This window comes from Thermobia domestica, chromosome 2 (assembly GCF_964235325.1).
Source record: "Thermobia domestica chromosome 2, izTheDome1.hap1.1, whole genome shotgun sequence".
Lineage (NCBI taxonomy): Eukaryota > Metazoa > Arthropoda > Insecta > Zygentoma > Lepismatidae > Thermobia > Thermobia domestica.
In genome coordinates, this window is record NC_137455.1 from 47,025,971 (window position 1) to 47,053,671 (window position 27,701).

The 27,701-nt window shown below is 34.9% G+C and overlaps 1 protein-coding gene across 1 annotated transcript in view; it reads right to left on the minus strand.

The window, feature by feature from the left end:
* LOC145671651 (putative ATP-dependent RNA helicase TDRD12) overlaps nt 1-27,701 on the minus strand; it is a gene marked incomplete in the record, with an annotated part of 196,777 nt that overhangs the window by 40,627 nt on the left and 128,449 nt on the right. Inside the window, 8 exon segments of the mRNA XM_081740852.1 lie at nt 2,093-2,300; nt 3,616-3,801; nt 8,500-8,671; nt 16,061-16,225; nt 17,937-18,079; nt 21,083-21,211; nt 23,006-23,223; nt 27,301-27,447. Coding sequence (XP_081596978.1) covers nt 2,093-2,300; nt 3,616-3,801; nt 8,500-8,671; nt 16,061-16,225; nt 17,937-18,079; nt 21,083-21,211; nt 23,006-23,223; nt 27,301-27,447 — 1,368 coding nt within the window.

Genomic DNA, 27,701 nt, shown 5'->3' on the forward strand with positions numbered 1-27,701 from the left:
ACCTGGTGAATACCATTCAACTCTAGGTCCTGATTCCTATCTTTGATTTTTCTTATAGCGTACTCCGGAACAAAGCTGAATAATAACGGCGATAACGCATATCCTGTTTCAGGCCAATCTCGACGTGGAAGCTCGCATTTTTCTACTTGAGACTTTACTCTGGGATTCATTTAAACACTTAATAAATCTAGCTTTTTCGGTATTCCAAATTCTGTAAGAATGTCGCACAATGTTTCCTTCCTAACCGAGTTATAAGCCTTTCTAAAATCAATAAACAGTTGATGTACTGGGTAATATATTCCCATTTCTTTTCGAGTATTTGTCGAATGGTAAATATCTGGTTGATTTCGACTAAATCCACACTGATAATCTCCAATAATTTCATCTGCGTATGGGGTCAATCTTATCAATAGAATGTTAAGAGAAATGCCTCGATAATTATTACAATCAATTTTGTCGTCTTTCTTGTGAATTGGAACAGTGATTGATTCTTCCACTCTTTTTAAATGTATTCCATATTTTTTTCTTTTGTAAAAAAAAAAAAAAGTTTCGTAACGATATGTTGAATTTTCTTGTTAAAAATTCAGAAACCTTCAGGACTGGGTAAACCGTATTGTGGTTATATATTCTATAGCCTAGGAAACTATATGGTCCATGAACAGAAAATTCGATACTTTCCCGATTCTGAACAAGCTTAAGGAACAGTCAGTGCATTACAGAATTTGGAGCTTTACCGATTTTGCAGATCCGAAGCACCTGATAGGTGGTAAGAGATTATTACTATTACGTATGTGATCAATCAGTGAAAAATTTGTTCGAAATATTCATACAATGTATATGAAAGTTAAATCTTAACTGAAAAATTTCAAGAATGTACAGAACCACCCGAAACGAAGTTCTTGATGTGCAGATTTCTCTCATGTTTTTTCTTTATTTTGCTTCAAAAAGAGGGTGTGTGATATTTTGAAGTAAAAATACTACATACAATTTTGCTAGTTATTTGTGTATAATTTTTAAAGTACTTATTGTATATAAGAGGTTAAAACATTATTACATATAGGCCTATTGGTTAATCCTTTGGAAATGTAAATATGTTAAGAATTTTAAAAAATCTTTTTGAAATTTATAGTTTATTTTCGAGGTTTCATATTACTATCTGCATCAACCACTAATTAAATGAGTTTTTTGTTGTAGAGAAGCAAAACAAAGTCTGCATTATCAGTTTAAAGCAAAATTTTCAAAAAAGCCCAAAATTTCCTAAGCAAAAAAGCGAAGCAGAAAAAACCGTTTTTTTTTTTTTCTTTCAAAAAAGCCGGTATTTTTCCCGAGCCCTTGCATCTCTACAAACACCTACACAAAAGCAAATAAATAAAATAGTCTAACCGAAAAATAAGAATTTAATGTAGTTTACTGATCTTGATGTTAACTTATTTCATAAGCATCCAATAAAGTTATAATGAAACTGAAGAGGTTGTATAGAACATAAATATTTTCAGTGGATAATAAAGAACATGTTCTAAAAGATAATGCCAAAATTCAAGGGAAGAAGTGATGAAAGTATAAGAAAAGAAAGTTAGGTAATTAATTAAACTATTCCATATTGTTGTTGTTGATATTTGAAGTTTGGCGTTCCTTTTCAGTAGCGAGGCTTGGATTTACAGTTTAAGGTGAAATGCACAACACCGTAACGCATTCAAATGTTCTCTCACCGGGAATTGAATCCGGGACCCATGGCACCAAAGGCACAGGCGCGCTAGCCAAAGATCAATGTGAAGGGCACTAATCTATTTTGTTCTTAGTTTTCCTGGATTTTCTATACTTGTGTCTAATAAATGGCTTGGATATTTTTTTAACTATACAGTAGGAATCAAAGGTAAATATTCTTCATATAAGCATATGTGAAAATAACTCCTAACAACTGCAAAAACTCAAGAGATGATTTGATTATTACAAACAAATGTTCCTGAACAGACTCAATGAAAAAATATATTAGTTTTCGATATTAAAGTACAAGAAAGGAAAAATAAAAAGCGCAAACTCACGAACGGAACAACTGACTAATGTTACTAACGGTACCAATTACTTTGCTTACCTTGCACTGAATAATCAGGTAATTCGATTCCCGCATGTTTACACATAGCATATAATCTTTTCAAATGATCAGGATTCTCTTCAGCTAGATTCTCAGCAAGCATATCCATCCTTAAAGTATGCTTAACGACAGTCATTTTAGATTCTGGCTTATACTCGAGACATTGCAATGGATCTAGCCATAGCGTGTTGTCAAGACTCAACATTATCTGAAATATACAGAAGACTTTATTATTAGAATATAGTGCACATATGCCTGTAAGCCTTTTTCCCAAAACTACAATATACACTTCCCTATAAAGAATGGAAAAGCAATTACTCATCAAAACACAGTAAAAGCACAATCTCACACACACTGAGGAAGTACTTTACAAATACTTTCGCGAAACTCTTGAAAAGAAAGGGAGGGCAAGAAGTAGAGAGAAAAGAAGAAAGATAAAAACGGAGAAGAGCTGTGAAATGTTCAGTGGATGCCATAATAGAATGCACGATTCCGTGATAATGTAATTAGGCAGAAAGTATATAGAATATAACAAAAGAAGATAACACTAACAAATGAGCTTATTGATAAGAGAGCAAAGGAACAAAAAACTATGCATAATGTATACTACTATATGAAAAAGTAAAAATAGCTCATTCATCAACGCCTAAACCATACTATCATAGGTCGAAACGTGGAATTAGGACAGAATACGCCCTTTAGAACAAAAGCAATAAATAAAAAAGAATTTTGAGAAGTACGTATTCTAAGGGTGAAAAAGAGGATTCTTCCATCTTCCCCAAGAATCGAATATCTCAATAATCTCGAAGATAAAACTTGTCATATACCTAGTAAACTCATTACTAAAAATAGCCTGATACGGGGTTTAACACTTTTGAAACGTTTGCTCCTAACGGGAAAAGAAGACATTTTCTACACTACTCGTAGCGTACGACGTTCAAATAATTGACTCTTCCATACTGCAACCAGCTTCACAGATGTCGAGAATATGAGTGACTTGTCGTATTCACTAATAATGATGAAACATAATCAGTTGACCTTATTATAGTCATCTACGTGTTTCCTGACTTGGAAGCTTGAATGCAAGTGAGAAAGCGGGACACGGTTTAGAGAAGCAGTTAATGAAAATACTTTCAAGGTTTAGAGAAGTAGTTAATGAAAATACTAAAAAACAGTGTGCACAGTACATCCATAAAACTGTGTGCAGAATTATTAATTACATAAATACCTCCGAGAAAATCTCTCTCACGAGATTCACTGACTACTAAACTTGTCACCCCAGATCGACTCCTGAGAAAATATTCTAGCATTAAGCTATCCAGATTCCACAAGATAGCTGTGATGCAATTCAATTTGTGATCCTTGATAATTTGTATTTTCTATTTGTATTATTAACTACTCGATTCATGGAATGAAACCGAAATCACGTGCACAAAAGGCAATAAGATGCCTCATTATACATTTTTTTTTTATTTATTTATAAAACTAGATTAATAGAAAATAAACATGGATTTTACACTTACCTTGCCAATAATGAACTTGCCGTCTTTATGATCATTAGATTCTCGAATCCATTTAAAAACTTTATCGTTTGTGATGAGGCCCCAATTTGCGTCCAGATCGCGGGGCTGAATGCAACAAAGAAATATATCTATAACTTGAGGTGCATATTTTTTAAACTCTTCTGGCAAGAACAGAAGTTGAAAGACCTGTTAATAAAAATACTAAACTTTAAAAAAAATCGTGTGTATTTCTCTCTTAATATAGCAGAAAGGACATAAAAGCATTAGGTGTAAAAGGGAAAACCATAGAACATACCTTAATAAATAGACGTTTCCTTTCTAACTTCCAAATTAAAGAAAACTTTGTATCACAACATATGGCTCAACGACAGTCCATTGCTTAGAACAGTGGTTCCCAACCGATACATCGCAAACATACTAGTGTGTTATGCAATCCCCTAAAGTGTCGCGAAAATTTAGAATTTAAAAATCATGAACCTTTTATAGTTTAAAAATCAATCTTGAGACAAGCTGTACAAGTCAACATCTGCAGTGGCAGCAACAATGCTCAATACTACATAGGGTCAAGGTCCGTCGACCCTACTGTTCCGCGCTTTTACAGGTCCCTTCATAACTAGCTGTTTCTGCGTAGCCACTTTCTCCAGCTGTAGTGTGACGTCACCGCGGTGAAGCAGGGACAAATATCGTAGGCTAAGCCAATGTTCCGCCATAGCGATTTGCAAAGGAAAAGAAATTTTAAAATGCGATAAAAATAGACTACAAACAGATACAATACGTACTTACTTTAGGATTGTGCAGCACTTGAAGAATAGTGCATCCACTGTCTTAAAAGCATCCTTCTTCCGAAGTTCCCGTGTTTTTGTATTCAAAAACCGAATTCTGAAGAATGTCCTAGCCTTGTCGAATAGTTTCAACATAGAAGTGTCTTTCTTAGGACATCAAATGGTCGGCCAATGACATTCTTTTGTTTTCTACTTTTTTTTTTATAAAATTTTCAAAATACATCTTATTTTTTGTTGCTTCCATCCTCCGGGAAGAAGGTAAAATGAGACAACATAGCCTCACCGAAGTTTAAGTTTTTACTCATAGTCTTATCGAAAACTTCATACATTGACTGTTTCCACACATCTATCAAGCCTCGAATCATTGCCACCTGGACATTTCTGTGTCATTCCAAAATTAAGTAAACCTCTTCGTCATAGGACACGCGCCCATTAACATTCATTTCATCAAATATAAGCACTGAAAATTTCTTCACACTCTTTAAGCAGCGCCCTTGCTCCGTCAAAATTTTCAAAACTGGTGTAAGAATACCACAAGAAAATGGTTATTTTTGCATGAAATGTCGAAGTATTGACACACTGGGTACGCGGATTAGAACATGTAACCGCAGATGATTGTATAATTTATCACGGTGGCGCGTTGTGTTAATGCACGAATAATATCTTAGTCAGTTCATCTTAGTTTTTTCTTGCCATTTATTATCATATTTACTTGGCCCTATATAAAACTTTTTCGTAATATATCCACCACCGGTTATTAACCACTCTATTAAAACGATCATAATAATATATTTTAGAACCGGTCTTTGAAATTAATTCTTTATTATATTTGCTTTCCATTTTTTTTTAACTTCGTTTGTAAATATAGACTATTATTTTGGCTTTGTACATACTGACAGAGTTTAGTTTTTCGTTGGGCCGCGGTGGCTCAATGATAGAGCGTTCACTTCTGGTGCATGCGTTCTTGGTTCGATCCCTGCGCGCCAAGTGAACTTTGTGGTAGACAAACACCGTGTGCGTGGGTTTTCTCGGGGTTCTCCTGTTTCCTCCCACTTTCTTTATTCCACTATTTCATTCATGTCTCATCATCACCGTATCCTTTAGACCAGCCGGCATAACCATGCGACGTAAAACTTAAAGATTTAATTTTAGTGTCTTGTTCTCTTCATGCAAAAAGGAAAGCTATTCCTTTAGTAAATGCCCCTCACTCTCCACAGAACAAACGGAACATAAAGAGTTATTTTTTGTTCCGGTCATAATAGTTATTTCATCTGACTGTACCCAAATGCCTGATTTGTTTTTACTCTAAACACCTAGCTTTCGTACACTTATTTCTTTCATTATTTACAGGAACACGGTTCCGTATGACTGATAAGTTCAGTGAAGGCACAACATCGGTTTAAACTTATTCTTGAGTGGAATATTTAGAAACTCACGTTTATAAGCTTCGGGAATAAAATGATCGGAATAGACGCTAGCGTTTTTAACTATAAAGGTGTCTTTCCGACAGCATTTCTCTTGCCAAACTTCCCACAGAGGATCCGAGGGAAATACCTAATAAATAACTTCGGAACGCAAGTACTTATCGTACAATTCGACATGCTTATAAGCTAACACGAACACTATAGTAATTAATTTTTCTCAATACAGGAAAACAAGAATCATTCGCTTTCCTGCAAAAATCAAACTAACAAGCATGGGAAATGAGAAGGACCTTGGGCGAAAGCTGTTTCTGCTCCCGCGGTGACGTCACGATTTTACTACATTTTCGGTTTTCAAAGGGCAGTTATGACGCGACCTTAAAAGAGGGAAGGAACAGTACGGTCGACGGAACTTGACATAGGGTCACTACTTTATATAGAAACTAGCTATTAAAGTTTGTATTATTATTATTATTATCATTAATAATAATAATAATAATAATAATAATAATAATAATAATAATAGTAATAATAATAAACAAATGTGTCGCGATGTCTTGGGCAATCAGTGAATTGTGTCGTCATTCAAAAAAGGTTGAGAACCACTAGCTTCGAGTATAGGAATGGTTACTAAAGTAATGGAATATTTATAGGTTGCAACACGTCAGGCACGGTAAAACTTATACGTATTCAGCGGCAGGCAGCAGTTAATGATGGGCTAGGTGATCATCTGTAATAAAGTTTCGCATTTTGTAGCTCTTGTGGAAAAGATAGTACCTTACATTTTTACAATTGTTCCTTTTATTCATAGATCACTACATAAATAAACCATCAAAAACCTAAAAACAAAATATACTGATTATTTCACTTGACATTGAAAATTTCACTTATATAAAATTATATTTTTTTAATTCAAACTGAAGGAAAATCAATAACTAAACTACTATGAGTAGGGGAGTTTGCGATGGTGACAGCTAACGCGCAACATGTTCTCTATAGTCGTATCAGAATCACCAAAAATGCACCGTTCATACCACGTTCTACCGTTCCGTCAGCGGAAAACTGGCGTTTTTAAATTAATGAAAACGTATTTTTAAAATTTCACGTTATTTCGCGTATTGTTAGAAATTTCGCGCAAAACAGCCCATTTCGCGTTTTATCGCGTAATGGAAACCAATGAAAATACACACAGAATATCATAAAACATCAAGGAACTGAAAATTACTTAATTCTGACGCATTTCGTTTTATTGTGCATTCCGAAAAACTCGTGCCTCTACCTATTGCGAATATCATTTCAACGCACATTGCGTATCATCATCCTTGGTCAGGTTGCAATTTAAAAACTCTTTCTATCATGCTTCAGTGTAAAGAAAGTGGTGCTGAGAATAGGTTAAGTGAACCGCCGATGACTGAAAACATGTAATACAGTCTGATGAGTACTCTTTCACTTTCTTTTCAACCGATTATATTTACGCTCCGAGCTGTCTCCTTCCTACTGTAAAACATGGTGAAGATTCTGTGCTGCTGAGGGCCGCAATTTTCTGGAATTCCGTGGATTCTATAATTACGTTCACAGGATTCATCATGTCAGTAATTATTCGAACATTTTAGGCGTCACGTGTATCCTATGATTCAGAAATTTTCGGCCAACCTTCTCCCCCCTCGCTAACGGATTTGAGTGTTGAAATATATAAGGAATGGTACAATTTTCATCTGAAAACTAGGACTCACATGCCTCACCGAATTAGAGCAGTTCCGAATAGGCTAACGGTGGTCCCACGTTGTATTATGCAAGTAAAGTAGTATTATATTCGGATGTTTCCATTACTTGATAACCATCAACATATCAAGGAATAAAGTGATCGGTAAATCTGAGAAATGATTTACACTGTGATTCCAGTATGTCATGACAAACGGAAAATACAAATCTATTCTTCGTTAGAAATAATACAAGGCTACTGTAAACCAAACATTTGGAAGCAAAATTTCCATTTTAATTTTATTTCCTTTTTCCTGGACTTCTGTGTATGTATCAATAACTTCAGCAAGAATTGCCCGTCTCCAGTGCGCTTTAGGGAATTACGTTCTTTCCCTTGACAGAAACATCTGTATTTATATACAGAAAAAACAGCACTTCAATCGGCTAATTCTTTTTAATTTTTATTGAGAAACGTAGTATGTTTGCTACCAACTGAACGCTGGTGTTAAATTCTGAATGTGCCACCCAAAGTTCTAATAAAATATGTACTTTATTACAATATTGAATAATAGAAGAAGCATGAAATTATCCTGTCGTGCAGCTGACCTTAGTTGAAATTCGGTGTTCTTTTTTCAGTACTGAGGTTATGACACGTGGACCTATAGTTTAGGGTGGAATTCAAATACAGTACGTTTTCAATGCGTCTTCCACCAAGAATCAAACTTGGAACACTGTACACCAAAAGCACACATGCGCTGGCCCCAGACCAGCATGGAGAGCTAGAGTTAATTTTAATATCTAAATATCTAATATAAATAGTGTTACCTTAAAATACTATTATAGTTTTAGTGTTTTTCAAAGAACATTCTATATTAAATTTCTATCTTTTACTAAAGATTTTTCACTCGTGGTGTCCATTGAAACGTTTAAACAATGAATATTTGAAGCAAATGACTTAAATGACACATTTACACACTCACCTTTGCTTCTTTAATATCTCCTTCATCCAAATATTTGACTAGAACTTCCGTTACACGTCCAAAGCGGTCTCTGACTGTAAATGCCATAATTTGAACGCGAAAATATAAATTGTTCGTCTCAATTGATTCAATGGCACATACGTCTCCTACCTCAGGATTTCCATGTTGTATCCTGCAATATTTAAATATTACATGTATACAGTATAGCGAATATTAGTGATTACGAAATAACAATATTCAGTATTAAAGCATCTGTAACTAGGATTAATGGACGTCCGTATTTTGCACCCGTGTTCGTATCATGCTTCTAAAAAAATGCAACAAAATGTCCGTATTTTTGTTCTGGAAAATACGTTAATTAGTTACTATTTTCCTACCACTATACTGATTACACACATTTACCACGGAAAATAGCGAGAACGTTGTACTCATTGGTTATAAAGATACATGAAAGATCATGAAATAGATTAAGATCTCATTGGAGATAACCACACGGCCTATAGGATGAGCTTACAAACGGTGCAGAGAATTGTGAACGAAGGAAAAAAAAATCTCTTAATGAAACTGGAAATACGTTCTTTCGATCCAAAGCCTCACCTTGAAATGCCAATCACTGATATATGTAGACTTCAGGTTTCTTAGCTCTCATGAGTGTTCAATTTGAAAATGAAACATGTAATAAGGAACTAAAATTTAAGTTCACAAAAGAAAAAGAAAAGGAAAAATATTTCAGTGCCATGTTTGCTTAAATAACAAACAGATTAGTCTAGCTGTTGTAACTTTCAGGACACTAATCTTATTATGGTCGAGTTTTAATTTCAATGTCAATCTTACCGTTGTAGTTAGTCGTTCTTTAGTTAAAAGTTTCAAAATTTTCACTAAAATCGAGTGTGTCCGTATTTTTGTATCCAGAAATCTAACAAAACCTTATGTATAACACGAATAACCCTATCTGTAACTTTTCTTCTTACGTTGAAATTTACAGTTATAGAGCTTTTTCAAGGAAAATAACATATGAATAATACGTATACATATTATACATGTTGGTATATATATAGTATTTACCTACATGTACTATTCCAAGCAGGGGTGCCCATTCCTCTTGGTTTCGGTGCAATCCCCAATTTTATCTCTCTCCAGTTGGGTTTCAATGACATTATGTTCACCAAAAATTCTCACTAGCATTTCAATGATAAATTGTCTCCCCCAAATATTCTCACGGGCGCAACCTGTGCCTTATGTCAAAAAAACGAATATATATTAACATACCATGTTTACGCCTTGTATACTGAAGAAAGACGATGACAAATGCAATTTAATAATAATGGAAGAACATGGAGAATAAGGATGTGGAAAAATCTCGGGAAAAACTATAAATATGATGCAGTCCATCACAAATTCACATAGGCTGGAATCCAACTACGAAGCCTTCACAACAGAGGTGAATTCTTTCAGTTTAACGCCCGATGATTATGCCCTTAAGGCTAAGGAAGACGGATGATTAAGGCAAGTAAATGATGGTGGAAGAATCGGTGGAATGAAATGTGGGAGGAAACGAGAATACCCAGAGAAAACCCACGGACACGATGTTATTCACCACAACCTACTTGTCCGAGGACCGAACCAGGGACCAAGCATATCAGAGGTGAGAACCTATTATTGAACCCCCGTAGCTAAGTCAATACTTCATTGGTCCAATTTACTAACGTTTTCAAGGATACTACAGATGAAGTATGATAGTTAAATTCATCATACGTGTCAGAATTGTAAATTGTAAATATTTTTGTCGAAAACATGCATAAAGACATTACTCGTATATAGAAAATAAATTACTTTCCAGAAAACAATAAAAAAAATAACAAAAACACTAGAAATATATACTATGAGAGTTCTCGCTAAAACGCTTCATTACATCGGGAGAGAAAAAGGAAAATTATTAAAAAATAAAGAAAAAGCCTAGAGGCATCCACGTAGGTGCCATATTGGAATGCAAAATCACGTGTTCATGTTATCACGCTGAAAATAATAGTTGTTTAGTTGAGGGCAATAAAATAATAAAAGTGTAGCAGTGAAGAAGACAAAGAAGAAAAAAAAACCCTCTTCATTATCAACCTTTGTTCTGCACTTTTCCACTAAACTTCACCTACTTCAGTTCGGGAACATGATCATACGATCCTGGATTCTAACATGGCGTCTATCTCTCAGCTTTTTCTTTTCTGTTCTTAATTTGTTTCCTTTCTTTCTTTGCTACATCTTCCCCTCCATACTTAAAAGAGCGAAGAGATTTAGCGAAAGAACTTAGTGAGTGTTGGTACTTGTTTTTTTTTAAATATTATTAATTATGTTTTCATTGTTTTTCGGATAATAATTGATTTTCTATTCTTGCTTCAAGATGATTATTTTCCATCTCTCTCTCTCTCTATTATATATATATATATATATATATATATATATATATATATATATATTTAATAAAAATAATGTTTTTAAAGGGATTAGGATCAAATTTAATTGACAAATCAGGAGATCCTAGAAGTGGTTGTTTTTTGACACAAAGGATAAGCCTAGCCATACAAAGAGGCAATGTAATTAGCATATTAAACTCCTTCCCATCTTCACCCCATTTATTTTTTTTTATCCAAAATAAATATAAACATTTTTTGAATGTTAACAATTAATACTTGAAAGACAGATACAGTATAAAATGATATTTTTGTTCATTAGTGTGTGATTGGGATTATGGCAAAATCTAAGTATAGAGGACTGAAACACTTATTAATCATTATGTGTTAACCTTCGTTTTCACAATTGTCGGTGTATATAGTAGCACAATTATGTTTAATTTTTACTGTTTGCTGTTTTAAAGATATTAATTACAATAAATAATTTCCAATATATATGTTGCTGTTTTAAAGATATTAATTACAATAAATAATTTCCAATATATATGAAGAACCGTTCATCTTGAAGTATTTTTTTTTTCAGACGAAACTACGTCAGATTATTACATATTTCAAATCTATGTATTAAACGAAAAGTTACGAAACTACACTTATTATTTGTTGTTTCAAATTACGAAAAATATTCAACTTCTTGAGGCCTCTACAATAGTAATAACGCAACTGAGGAGGGCAGGGCAATAAACATCCGAAGTACTTTAATGTGAAATAATTTGCATCATTCAGACGCACACAGAGGAGCAGAGCAGTTACACAAAAAAGGATATCGTCACCAACTACAAGTAGAAAAAGAAACTGGAGTTAACTTCAGGAGCATCGAGAGTAACTCTGGGTAACCTTGCGGTGTTAACCAAGGAGTAACCTACTGTTCAAATGACTAGAAGCAGCTAGTCTTGTGAGATAAGCTGCAAACTTCGTGTAATAAAGTATTTCACAATTAGCACTACACACATGAACTTTTCCGGGAGGAATCCTATTGCTTTCTGTCGGCCTCTTTCCCTATCGTAAATCAAGATTCGCTCTGGCCTTGTACAGCCTTTGGCAACAGTCGGCTGCTCAGGAACCAATATATTTCTCTCGGAATTGTGACAGAGACAAACAACACAAACCAGGTCTCTCTCGTCTCTTTCCAGGCCCATCACCAAAACCTACAGTTCTAGCCCTTATCAGAGCCACTCCAGAAGCAAGCAGTAAAAGAAGATGCCTTGCCAGACAAAGAACAGCAACAAGAAGAAACAAGATGATCAGTGGGATGCACTCTCTCCCTTCCTAGTGGCCACTTGTTACAGAGTTCAACAGGAAGACTATCCGATATAGGACAACGCTGGCCAACAAAGCAAGTTCTGGACCAACCCGCTGATATCAGCAGGGAGTGACACAGAAGAGACAGACACAATATAGCAGAAGAAAACCACTGCTCGAATACACACATACATCCAGACCTCCCACAACACACTTCCACCTTGAATCGGGAAATGGCCATATCACCCGATTTGACAAACAAACAAATTTGAAGATTTCATGAAAGGATGCTATGGCCCCATTCTACCGATAAATACAACTCCCATTCACGACGATAGAAGTTTGGCCATAAATTCCCCAACTAGAGAAGCACTGTAAGACTTCATGGACAATATGGATCCAGAAGAAATGGAAGTTGGGGCATATTTTCAATACCTGAAGTGCACTTACCGCACTATAATCTAAGGAACTATAACAGTTGACAAAAGATGATGAGACACCAGAGAGAAACGAAATGGTCCTTTACAGGACCAGAGACAAGAGTACTCCGAAGAAAGACGTAACTCCATGAAAGGGGCATTATCTCCAATCCAAGACGACACTCACACGAAGAAGACAGCAACCAAAGACACTTTGACGAGCCTCTAAGAAGAAAAAAGTCTCCCCCACAAATCAACCACGCACCAAGACTAAGCAGCAGAAGAAAGGACCTACTTTCACATGCTTCATCAAACGAGTGAAAACCTTCATCAAGACCGAAGATACACAGGAACTGAGCGAACGTGAATTTGACTTCACTAACATCATCCCGATCATCTCCAACAACGGTCCCCTTCCACTCATCCGACTATTGTCGCTGAACCCAGAAGTCAACGCAATCATCAATAAGAAATCTACATCCAGGATCGCCACTACAAAGCAGAACCCTCAAAAAACAGCAAGACCCCCATCGTGCCAGAATTGTTTCCAGTATAGACACCGAAGACACCAACGCCTCACTCCACGAGTATGCTATTGTTGCGGCGACCACAATGAAGATCAATGCATAGGCCTCTCAGTGTCAACTTCTGCTCAACATACAAAGCAGATGCTGAACATTGTCCTCGCCCCAAACATAAACAGTAAGAATTCGTCTGCCCTTACAGGGCCTAGACAATCAGCAGCAGCAGCAGAACAAGAGGAGCACCAAGTAGTCAACTCACAAGAACCAGCAGACAGGACAGAAGCAATACCACAAAACATCAAGCAGGCCATATAGAGGAAGCGGTTGAAGCAGCAACACACGACATTATGATATGGGTCGCATGTCTCCTAGTTATCATCACGGAGCCAGCCACACAGCAACCTTGAACAGAGTCATCCAGATCACCTCCGAAATAGTCCTAAAAACAAGAGTTAACATTTTACACACCACCATACGAGACCTATACATCTCAAATCCCACAATAACAAAAGAGCACGAAGAAACCCACTACAAGAATTGAAAAAAGATACACCAATAGTTTCTAAAAGCAAATCACTGATTTCTTACATTGTGCAATATTCACGGAAGACGAGAACAGGTCCAGAAGACTAGGCAAAAACAAAGATGATGATCCGCAGAGCAACACAGAGAAGCAGATGGCGTCAATGAACACCGCAGAGTTACAGCCCACAACAAGTGCCAGCAGATTTACTAAACGAAAACACAAAGAAAGAAAAAAAAATGGGCAAGGTAGCCAGATGGCTAGAAGCCCGTCCATTCCTTACGGGGATGGAAGACTGACGACTTGTTAGTTAGTGTGAAATACTATGATTAGAATATAACATATTTCGAATAAATAGGAACAAAGTTGAAAGTGATTAAAAATGACCTTTTCTTAAAGGCTTTATCTTCAGACGTAGATTATCAATGCCGTTTACAGCAATTTGATATCTCAAACAATTCGGCAAGTATTAAGAAATCGGGCAGTGTTACTTTATTATGAAGCTTATCTATTATGAAACATACTAATAGATGTTCGATTCCTTACGAAAACAAACTATTCCTCTTTAAACAAAAGCATCTACACATTAACTACTAAAAACGATTCCCAATTTCCAAGAATCACTGCTGTTTGAAATATACTTGTATATTAGTCGAAACCAAGTAAGCAGGCAATTTCTGCGGCCAACTGTTTTTAGTCTATGTGATGAGTTGCTTTAGTACTTTATCTTTCTCTATATCAGTTTGTCGTCTAAATAGCATATTACGTCTGTTCAACCCTTTGTTGTTTCATCTATAAATTTTTTAAAGATCTCAGCTGCACAATTTAGACGACAAAGCAGGTGAAAGGGTCCCCAAGGCATGCTAAATACCAGGTAATTGCGTAATCTTTCATCTACATGGACCTGTTGATAAGCCTGCCTTAGATCTAACAGTACAAACTATTGGGCATCTTATATTTTGAAAGTAGCTTATCTATCATGGCTAATAGATAACCCATTTTTCATTAACTAAATTTACCATCCTTTTGAAATTTAGGTATAATATCAAACTACACTTCCGTTTCTTAACTGCAAGCAGAAGTGGCCCAATCCGAGTAATCTATTGTTTCTATAATCCGCTGTTTACACAATTTATCTCATTCTGTCTTAACTGCGGGTGCTAATACATATGGAACTTCATCAAATTTCTTAAAAATAGGAACGCATCTGGTTTGACTGGAACGTTTACCGCATAACCTTCTATTGGTTGTTGCAAATTATTTTTGAATACTTGTTCATACTGAGTCTATATTTTGCACGTAAAATGTCGCGCATTCGTGACCGTGGCTACACTATTTTGGGTAGGCTTACTCTTCTAAACTATGAGACTTCTCCACTATATTTATTACATCCAACCAAGATATGCCTACTAACGGTGTTGTCATAGTACTATCAGCAAGCAAACTCCAACCCTTGCTACCATCTTTTATGTCTATCCAAATCCTCTCTTGTACCTGAATCGAAGATCCATCAGCATTACTTAATTTAACTGGCGTGTACTCCAACTTATCCATAAAGTATAGATCCTTGTGATTATTACACATGATTGTGTTTGTAGCATCGGTGTCAATTAAGAAGTTAACATATTTTTGACCTCGTAAAAATGTAGTATATACTAGTGCAATGTCACTTCTATCCATTTCAACTAGATTGGCACGTAGATACTTTAGTAAAACAGCATCATTGGTACTTTATTGGTAAGCTTATCTAACTATTATGAATTATACTAATAGATACTCGATCTTACGAAAACATTAACTTTACTCTTCTTAAAACAAAAGCATCTACACATTAACTACTAAAAATAATTATTTTTCCTTTTTGTGGCTACTGATATTTTTACATAGCACTTCTTGCCCACTAACGTATATTGCTTAAAATACTTATTGATATATTACTTAGAATATGTTTTCTTTGCGTTTATAAGAATTCAGCAAAAAGATTTTAAGTTCTCGGAATTATACAATATATATATATATATATATATATATATATATAAAGGGTACTATTACTATAAAATCCCTACCTTTCTTTGATTTATTGCTACAATATTCTTTACCATTAAATCTACGTTTCTCATAACTGTACTGTAAGTGGGATTAATAATAGTTGATATTTAACGTTCTTTTTCACCAACAAGGTTATTAAAACTAAAAAGCGGTGGAACTCCAGCTTAAGGAAATATTTTAACTATATGCACTTCTACCGGAAATCGAAGCTGGGTGTCACATCAAAAGCGAGAATACCAACCATTCAGCCATAAGGAAGAACTGTGTCTGTGTGTGTGTGGCTTTGAGAGAAAAACATCCCTGATAGTTTATCCTATCTCCTTGAGTAAACGTGATATTTCATACCTATTTTTCTGGTTGCTGAAGAACTTGTTCATGTTGTACATAATGTTGGCATAGTCGTCAGGAATAAGAACCACGTTTCCATTTAGATCTGTATGCTCTAAAAGCCTTGCAGAGAAATGACACGCATCATGAAGAGCCAATATTTTGATTTTGACTTCACCACATCTGAAAAGCAAAACAATAAATTAAAGGTATTAGATAGATAAGAAAATACTGGATACCTGATGTGTAACCATGACAATAAACTGATGTACTCACAGAAATTGCAATGACTAATACGAACGTACATCATAAAGTAATGATTAAAATACCTGTTACTTTAAATTTAAAAAAACACGCAAAGAATACGAAAAACCGTTCATCCCTGCATTAATTATCTGAAATAAGCAGAAAGGAATGTAACTTCCGGATCAACCAGGAAGTCTGTAATCATCTATAAAAGCAAAATCGAATGACTTGCTAATTTGAAGCTGAAAAATGTTTACTTTACTATATAGTAAATTGTTATTTTAAACCAAAAAACTTTCGATCATGGCACTAACAAAAAGTGCCCACGCTTGAATAAATTTGTAATTGCTCCTTTCCATATTATTTTGAGGATACTGAAACCAATGGAACTATTTTTAAACTTAACCGTCCATGGGGGTACCCGACATAAGCAATACTTCAAACACTCCAACTTTGAGGTAATTTTTCTCGTGATACCATGGATGGATAAGCTTAAAAACAGTTTCTTTGGATTCAGTGTAATCAAATTAGTATAAAAAGAGCAATTAGAAATTTATCCTAGCGTGGACACATTTTACTACTGGCATAATCGGATGTTTTTTCTAGGCAATTTGTAGGCGGGCTTTAAGTTGCTGAATTCAAATAATGTTCACGAACATTGTTCCAGATACAACTGAACGCCAGTTTACACTGAAATGTCTAACAAATCTAAGAGATAACATAATACAATAATAACAGTAAAAATAACAAAAATAACATCTATGTAATAACAAGAAAGGTTAACAATAGCTGACTAAATTTTATCCACTAAAATGACGTCGTAGTCCAGAGTTATATGCAGCTTTAGAATTAAATAAATCTATAGGTGTATGTGACAAGTCGTATAAATTAAGAAGCCTGTAAAACGGGAAACGTTGAACTATTGAAAGTCTAACTCGTACTATATGAAAAAGATATGTCTTACGTGTTTGTTTGAATGGAATTCGGAAATACAATTCTAAAAGTAGCATTTCGAACCTGAGTTGACCGTGTGTGAGTTTATAAATACTTGAGGTACTGATTTTATGACGAGTGTCAGATAGCTGAATATTTAGCGTTTGTAACAGTTTGTGTTTTATCGCCGCACGTGTGCAAGATACTTTAAAACGTACTATTGCAAGGAAAACACGTTTAGAACTGAGTTTAGCCGGGATAGGTTTATAGGAGCTGTCCTGATCGGTAAACAATATTCCATTTTAGAAGAAATTACTGCCTTGTAAAACGTTGCTAAGGAAGAGAGGTTCCGTGTTTCTGTTAACCTGTACAAAAGTCCTAGTATGCGCATCGATTGCTTAGTGATAGTGTTTATATGTTCTGTGGAAGCTAGTTTTGTGTTAACAAAATAATAGAATGTTAATTAAATTACAATACTATTAAAACACACACGAATTAGTGAGACCGAAAATATCGAATTCATTTATAAATAATCTCCTGAATATAAATCGACCCAAAACTACTGAATTGATATTCCTGCCCTACGTGCATTACTATGAACGTTACGAACTTGATAACGTAAATATCGTGCAGTTGAAATGTATTTTATATTCAGAACCTGCCCTGACTGTTTTACAGTTTGATAAATATAGCACGAAATATGAAAGATAATTACATTGGCAACTTATCGGTTTTATCATCAGGAAGAATAAGATGTCTGCCAGTACACATCATTTTATCTCGACACAATCCAAAAGCCTTCACATTGTAGCAAAGAGGAGATTTCACCTTTTCTGCTTCTCGCTTTTTAATTGCTTCCTGAAAGAAAGAAAGAAAAGAGAACACTAATACAATATTTCATTATTTTTACTATAACCATCCAAGTTACTCAAGTAATGGTAACAAAGTAAAGGAAACTGAACTCATGAGGACTCCTTGATTAGAGTAAATACATTCCTTAAAAAAATATAGCAGTTTTATTTTTATTTTATTTCGTTTTCTTTAGTTAATATTCTCACCTTTTGTCAGGGAGAACTGGTTCGTTCCTCAGTTACAGTACAGGTTTGAAATGCATATTACACTTTAGACTAAATCTCAACCTACCATGAAGCAGAATTTTAAATCATATGCCTCCTGCAGTTTTAAAGCGAATGTATACCAACACAGATATAGTTTTCACAATTAATGCTAACTTATTCTCTTAATCCAACATTTACACAATTCTACCATTTTGTTCTTGTATAATCCAGATTGATGATCTACGTTTCTATACATTCAATCACCTACTGTCATTACATTTATGACAAAATATTAATGAGTTTGTCACAAAGATGACTATGGAGAAGTAGAATGCAAGAATTAAGATAGAAAACAGGTTGCCAGATTACCTGAGATCAATAAAGATGTAAACCAGGGAGATGTCCTACCGACAAGTTTGTTTTTGATAGCTCTACATAAAGCTATAGAGAAAAAAATTACCAAAGAGGAACAATATTTCACAGAAGTAGTCAAATTTGCGCCTATGCGGACGACATAGCAATAATCACAAAACCAAGCAAAAAAATGACAGAAATATACCAAGAACTAGAAAAAATTACAGAAGAAATAGGCCTTAAAGTAAGCAAGCTGATATCAAGGGGCATAAAATGAAAATATACAAAACACTCGTAAGACCAGTAGCCACCTACGGATGTGAAACATGAATACTGACAAAGAAAGGGGGAAAATGCATTAGGGACATTAGGGAGGAAAATATTGCGGCGGGCATACAGACCCATGATGAATAAAGGAGAATGGAGAACGCGGTACAATCAGGAAATAGAGGACCTGATAAAAGGTGAAAATATTGTACGCTATATAAAAGCACAACGGTTACGGTGGAGAGGACACACAGAAAGAATGGAAGGGCAAGTCATACCAAAAAGGATACTAGAAGAAAAGTTATACGCAACGAGGAAAAGAGGAAGACGAAGGAAAAGATGGCGTGCAGATATAGAAGACGATCTGAGGAAACTTAAGATAAAAGGATGGAAAAGGAAGATGAACAACCGGAGAGAATGGAGGCTGATTGTGGAAGAGGCCAAGGCTTACAAAGAGCTGTAGCGCCGGCTGCTAGAGGTAGATTAATGAGAGTGTAATCAGAATTCGTACGCTACGAATAGTGTTTCGAGGACATTTTCAGCATTTTTTCAGTAATTTTCTACAATTTTCCGGAACAAATAATGACAGCACGGAAAGTACCAGTACAAATTATTAGTATTATTTAAATAATTGCAGATTTCTAACCATGTTGGTTGCTCTTACACATATGGGTGACAAATATTGAATCCAAACATTGCCTTCTTTAACAAAACTCAATAAACATTCTTATTACTGAATACTTCAATATATTCTTTTCTTGGGCCTTCTTTGCTATGATCTTTCGAAATGGTAAGCATGCGAAGACTACCTGAGATGATGACAGTATTCCAAATCATTTACTAATGTTTCAAAATGTACACAAGAAAACTTCAAAACTTTACTTTGTTATAAAAAGGAAAAAACGTGGAAACATTTCAAGATAATCTGGAAGCTTTCTCGAAACGATAAAAAAAAAAGTTATATTTCATGACATTTCCAACTTAAAAAAAAAAAAAAAAAAAAAAACTTTTCAGTCACGCGCCAACCCAGGTTAATACATTTATAGCTATTTAACTACTATTTAATACTTGCTATTTAACTCATGAATTATCTAGAACGAAAAATTTGATTTGAGTGACAGTTCGCCGAAACAGTACTTATCTAATTATTAACTCGGCATACGTTCTGACAGGTACACATCCTGGTGAAAGATTATATTTGGGCCTCTTCGACAGCTATATGAAAAACGGACCAGCAGTTTGTGGGATCCGAACTATATGAGCTCGCATCGGAAACAGAATATGAGTACTTTGAGAACAATAAAATTCACTACTCTATTCTCCAATTTCGATTGGAAAACATGCAGGATAACTATAAATGCAAACATTTCTATCCAATCGGGACGTATCTACTACTGCGTTGGAGTTACCTTCAATGATACTGATTCAAGATTTTACATTCTTTAGGTTTGGAAAAAGAGAATAAAAGTCAGGTACAGTCAGGTTCAAAAAATCCTGGCCATCCTCCTTGCTTTGGAAGGCCATATTCTGGCAACTGTACATAGAAATTGTATTACTTTGACCCCAAATAAAGATTTCAATTGGAGAAAGAAAACCTACATTTGTGTGACTTAATCGTACGGATTTTCATACACACGGCTCCTTCATGCAGCCTCGTGTATGGTTTTCCATACACACAAATATATATATATATATTGCACTTTTTCACATTCGCTCTATAGGTGTGTATGCTATTACATATAATGGCGTAGAAGTCAAAATTTAATATCCACGCCGCGTGTATGCAAAACCATATACAATTATACATTTATGGGGTTAAAACAAAGGCGAAAACAAAGTATTAGTAGCGGATTGTTGCCCGTGGCGCACAGATGAGAAAGGTCAAAATATATAGTGGCGGTCAACGTGTTAATTTCGATTGCTGGTAAAAATACAGACCTTCTCAAAGAAACGTGGGTGGCAAGGATTTTTTTTAACACTGCAAACTGCTTGAAAAATAAGTTACACTTAATCAGAAAATAAGTGCATAATTCTACAAATCTGTTTTCTTTCTTTTTTTCTTTTCTTTTCTTTTCTTTTCTTTTTTTTTTTTTTGAAATAAAACACAATGAACAAATAATTCACATCGTATATTATTTGTATATAATTATTTAAGCAAAAAATCATAAAAAATGTAACTTACTGTAGCTAACGATTCCATCTGAGGAGATATTGTAGCACCCATCCTTTTCATCAAAGTGACTATTGTAGGCAGCTGAATGGTGTTGCTTTCGTCCACAAGAATGTGCACTAATAGATCCTCAGATTTCTTCTACGGGGAAGAAAAAATCTATTTAAAATAGTACTAATTTTTTATATTCATATGTTTAAAGTCGACCAATTAGAAAGGTGAATACAGAAGTATAAGTCAGTTATGAAAAATTTGAGGATGAATTTGTAAGGTGAAAAAATGCAGCAAGAGAAAAGTTATTTACGAAGGCCTCAGAAAGGGTAGAAATGATATAAGAAGTAAGTGCTTGGTTTTGAATTACATGAACAATTGTTTATGTGCTCTGATATGAGCCACATGCATAAATATTAACCCTTTGTTGCACAATGGTTTTAATGTGGGGCCAGTTACGTAGAACTAAATCATAACCTCACGAAAGTTATTTCGCAAAGCCACGCTTCATATATACAAGGTATTGTTTAAGTATTATTCCACGGAAAAGTTGCTGCCAAAAAAAGCAGGGACAGAGAGTGTAATAAACTTCTACCTGAATTCATCATAGTATTAACATACTTCGAGTAATTAACCTTATTGTAAACAATAATATATACACATATTATTGCTCAAATTATATTCTGCAAAGTCGATTGAACAATAACCAAGTCGCTGTCAACTGCGCGTGGAATTATGTAGTTTTTACCTTCCCACGACAGCGCCAGAAGTGGTAGGCCACCCTCGCCATTTACAGGTGTATGTACTTGTAAAAGAGCGGGAAGGACGTTCAGAATGTCCCAGGGTCTCGCTACTGTTAACCGAAAGATTATTTATTACATTATGTCTGTTATTACATTGTTACAATTTAATATCAGTTTGCTGAAAGGAAAGATTAAGAACATTAAATTAGTTTTAAAACATATTTCATTCATAAGTTTTCTAACTAAAATTAAGTTAAAACTGAGTATACAGTATATTTGAACTACAGGGTTTGTAGCTTTGTTAGGATCTATATCTAATATTTGCAGCGATTAGGGGGGGGGGGGAAGTTTCTCCCCACTTTTTTGAAGTGACCCCTTAATGTATATAGTTTCATTTGGAAATGCAAAGTTTTTGTATGTATTACTGGTTCATAGAAAAAATGGTGCCATATAATACCTATCGTTGTGAGTACGTATTGGTTATTTATCTTCCCGTGGAGTTAAGAAAGTTACAGGAATTGCGTTTTAATTGCCACGGAAAATAGCCCAAAAATTAACCTATTGAAGCGCAACAATTTCAATGTACTTTCATTTCTTCTTATAAAGGCTCGATATGTTAGTCAGCTGCTTTAAAACAATTGAGAACACATTTCGCAAAAAAAAAGTCTTTCACAAGTTATTTTTTAATTGCACAAAATTCAACAGTTTCTAAAATTTCTTTTCTTCTTTCCAATAGTAAGGAATATTGATTAAAAAGTGTGCAATAAGAAACAACTTCCACTTTTTCCATTGTTTTGCCTACAACATTTATGATATTCCGCAAGGTGATGAAGGAAAAAAGTTTCTTCTTTTTTTTCTTTTTCTTTTTTTTTCTTTTTTTTTAACTAGCAGACACAATACCTTTCGTTTGCTTGTTAATTTACTTAATAAAATATAAAATACGATATACGGTATTTTAACTGAAAAGATAGTATCTTCTTAGTTATACAACCTTTCGTCAAAGTGTTAGAAATAACCAGGAAAACTAACATTGATATATAAATATTCAGATCATGTCCTGTCCCCCATTTTTAACGTCCAATCGCCGCCACTGTTTATAGTCTATATTTAAAAGGCAAAACAATCTGAAATTCGTCACTATATTATATAAGAATTAATTTTGTACAATAATAATAATTATAAAAATGCAACTAATACGTACCTCTTCAGTCTCATCATCTTCTGATTCTAGCATACTGGGGTAATTATTCATAAGGCACGTAAAGCGAAATCCAAATTGTGTCTTGGAAGTATCAGGAATATCGTAATGCACCAAACAACTTGCATCTTTAATATCTAGTTCAGGTAATACATCATCAACACATACCAGGATAGGATACGTGCCGGGGACTTTTGCCATATGCCAAATATGTCCAATTTCTGTAAAATTTATAAGTATAATGGTGTGTTAGAAGCCTTGAATTTCGTGACAAGAGTGTAAAAAAGTTGCGGGAACAGTGTTCGACGGATGGTTCTTTAAAATCAAATCGAATACGAATGCTACATATGATCTTGCTTATTCTGACAGACTTTCTTCTTACATGTAGACACGTATTTACGACAATAGCATATTTACAAACTACACATTAACTCACCCCTTTTCAGTTTCATAGATACGCGCAGATATCTTTTGCTCACTCATTGTCAAATTACGTACAGGGACAAAATTATTTAAAATTGGTTAGTGAAGCTGAAAATCTGGTGAATTAATAAGATTATTCCATTTTAGTCATACAAATCAAAAAGAACACACTCATTCAGGATGCAGAATTAGCTATTCGAGTGAACTATGTGTACCACTAAACCATGTAAAGTCAACTAAGTGTACCTCAAACCACACCTGTCTAATTCGATAAGAAGGACTAAGTATACTATATGTAATGCGCAGTTTTCAACCGCCATTTCTTCAGCGCATGATCGATCATAATATCTCGCTTCAAAATTAACTACACCATAATTACAGCAACTGTGAAAATTGTTCATGTGGCTCAAATGCTCTCGATCTAATTTCATGGGGAAGGAAAAGAAATATTCTTAATTTCCTGATGCTACGTGTATGTAGCAATTTTTCGGTCATCATCCGTCAAGAACATCGTGCTTTAATCATCTTTAAGAATAACCTTTGCGTGTCTCATGTGCTACGTTGAATATGATCCTTCGAAACAATTTTCAACATCTTTAAGAATAGATTAATGACCGACTTGAGGTGGATAAACCCAGTGGACAGGGCCCAGCACAATCAAATTTCAGAAAGTGTACTTTAAAGATTATGCAGAGAATCCGGCGGCACATAAATATCAGCCATGCTTCCAAGACATTAACACATTACGTTGGATGAAGATACACTTTTCTCAATAACAGGCCAAAGCTCTGTAGCACAGCATGGAATATTATGATCTCACAATACTTATCGGCGCTAATATGATTCAGTATACTTTGGTATTGCAACTTCACATTCTGCCCGTAATGTATGACTGAAGCAACACAGAAAATGTTAAACGACCTCTTCCATAAGCTAGTGTTTCACCATCAAGTGGAATGAAGTTTCGAATATACAATTTAAACTATTTCATGATAAAGAAACTACTTAATTACACATCCTATACTGAAGAGAAACTCAATACAATGAAAAATGACTTGAGTATCAATACAAGGCAACCAAAACTCTCTTTAAGCTTTGTTAATGCCTAAACATAAATGCTCTTCCAACTATTCACCGATATACGACAAAATATTCTTGTTCACCTCAACCATCGATTGGTGGACAACATGGATATTTAAAACTTTTCTCTCCCTTGGGAGAGCTATTCTATACTTTGAAACGGACGACTCTTCGTAACTGCATCTAGATATTCTATCCTTGGTATTCTTCTTCCTGGTTTTCCTCCTGTCTTTCCCTCTATCAGTACGGTGATCCAATCAGAGTGCCGAATAAAATGGTCAAGCATGCTGTTTCTTCTTCTTCCTATTATCTTCATGATCTGTCGTCCTTCATTAGCTTCCTTTAATACGTCTTTATTCCTTTCCTTTCGGTCCACGATATGCGCAGCATTCTGCGCCAACATCACATTTCAAATGCTTCCAGCTTGGATATTTCAGCTTTTCTCAATGTTCACGTCTCTGATCCGTAAAGTGCCACGCTCCATACCATGGTCTTAATAAATCGTTTACTAATGTCCAACGACATATTTCTCGATGTTAGCAGTCCTTTTTTCCTATTGAATGCTTGTTTAGCCTGCGCTATTCTAGAACTTACGTCTTTTTCACTTCTGTCCGATGATATTAACTTCCTAAATAGGGGAAAGCCTTCAATTTTCTCTCCATCTAGCTATAAGTTTGCCTCTTCCTGTCCTGCTCTTGTGCACTTTATCACTTTGATTTTCTTATTTATCTTCATTTTGCATGTTTTTTTTTTTTTTTTCAAGCAAATTACACTGCTCACAATATTTAACGCTCTTTACATACGTAATAAATAAATAAATAGAGGTGTGTTAGTATTATCGAGAATTCTCTGAGAGATCTGGCACACTGACACTATAGGATAATGTCTTCCACTGGAAAAATATCAATTAACGTATGCAAATGACAACCTATGTCATGAAACTTACGTTATTGCACACATAGTGCTCCTAAACTTAATTCTCAACCTATCCTTCCACTGCAATCCCCAGTTTCGCTTCTCATATACTTTTTCAACCGGGAACATTACTCCTCCTCTACTGGCTCAATAGCCCATTTAGCTACGGTAAGTTAAGCGAACTAAACCTGGCTGTGGGCAGAACACTCGGCAAAACAAGTAGTATCGAGATGCCAAGGTTGACTAGTGGTGCATGTACTGTAGAAGCCAGCGATTTTTTTTTTTTTTTTTTTTTTTAACACTTTATCCTCGACTTATTTTAGCTCACCCATGGAGGAAATCACCCTTTCTAAGAAAGGGAAAGCCATGTTCCAAAAAAAATCGGAATGAATTGAATACTGATAATAGTGTTTAATGAAAATCTTGATAATTCCTTTAAAAAAAAAAAAATGCTTCTCTTTTTCATGATGAGGTGAATTCATCCCTTTAGCTCGATCTAATGTTAATGTTAAAAAATACAAACAAGGATCAAGTTTACTCAAAATATGCTATATTGCACGAAACTCAGCGTTTCTTGTTTTGTTTTCGAAATTTATCGTGATATTTCTTAAAATGGAAGGAACTGTTAAGCTCACTTCCTCATTCTTGGTCAATTTCAACTCTACGAAACAGAAAAGACTACAAAGCCTGAAAAAAAATTTATACAGCATTTTGCACCACAATTGAACGACTTCTAGGAAGACATTGTAAATCTTTTCATTTTAATCGGAGGAGATGATAAGCTTAATCTTTCCCTCTTGACTGGTCTTAACCTCAAGTAGTAAGGATGATTGGGAAGCCTCAGAGAAATACGCCATAGCATCAAAATGGAATATTGAATGATTTTTACGAAATATATCTCGGAAAACAAGGATAAATCATTTCCTCATTCTTGAGGGATTTCAACCTAAAGTACTGAGGATTAGTTGACTAGTTGATCGGGGATTGCCCCTTTTCAGCTCTGAGGCTATACAAGACAGAATATATTGTTTAAAGCGGAATTAGGACCACTACTTGTTGATTGATGTGTTGATTTATGGTTTAGCGTCCCTTTCAGCATGAAGGATATATGAGACGCGGATCTCCAGTTTAAGATGGAATCCGAACCACTGTAACGCGTTCGAACTTCAAGGATCTCCCATCGGGAATCGAACCTGAAATCCCATTCATCGAATGTGCACGCACTAGCCATTATATTAGCGGGAAGGCTATTAAAAAACGTTTTATCATGCATGTACACTCATGTCCAAAATGATTGTCATATATCTATAACCGTCTTCTTGTAAGAATATAATTTGATAATGATTTTGCAGGGATGTATATTTGTGGTAAATTTCATAGGGAAAGAATTATAAATACGAAAATTAGAATGAGTAAAACAAAATGTTGGTAAATAGACAAAGTTTTATTTTCGTTTTATTGTTCTTATTTATTGCTCTTTTGACATCAAATTTGGCACATACATGTCTTTGCCGATTATATATTTACTATTATAAGAAATACCGGGCGAATTCGTTCTCAATTATACTCCTACAACAACGTATTTATAGACATGCGACAATAATTTTGGACATGAGTGTACATGCAAACTGAACATGGGATGAATTTTAACCACTTGTTCCTTAGGATTTCCAACCAAACGATCTTCTAACTTTATAAATTAGGAGGCAAGTGCACGCCTAGTTTCATTAAAATTTGATATATTTATATAAGTAGAACACACAAAGTATGCCTTCTGCTTAATGTGGTCATTTGTACGTTAACAGCTTCCCAGAGAAATTCATGATAATCAACTTATGCACGTTTCACTGCATTCCAATTTGTATTATTAAGTATCTCACCTTTGATTTCATAGTTGCTCATTTTCGTAGTAGCAAGATGATACTGATAGCACTGATTTGCTAAAAACGGAGCAATATGCTCAGCATCCTCTGTCGCCTTACAAACGATAACAGTTTTATACTCTTGGTGAACTCCTTCCAAAATTCCTACAAATAGAGAAAAAAAGAAGCAAAATAAAACCACTGTACTAAAACTTAAAATATGAGCGGCTCAAGCGAACATAATGGTAAGCGCCATTTCCGATGAAAATGAGTTATTAATTGGAATGGGTTGTAATAGAGCCACAGAAGAGTATGGAGGTATTTTTTATTTCGGAAATTAGCTGCAGAAGGCAGGGGAAGCTTGTTTGGTATGTGTCATTGCATTGAATTGCAAGGGAGTAGTCAGTCTTCTTTCCCAG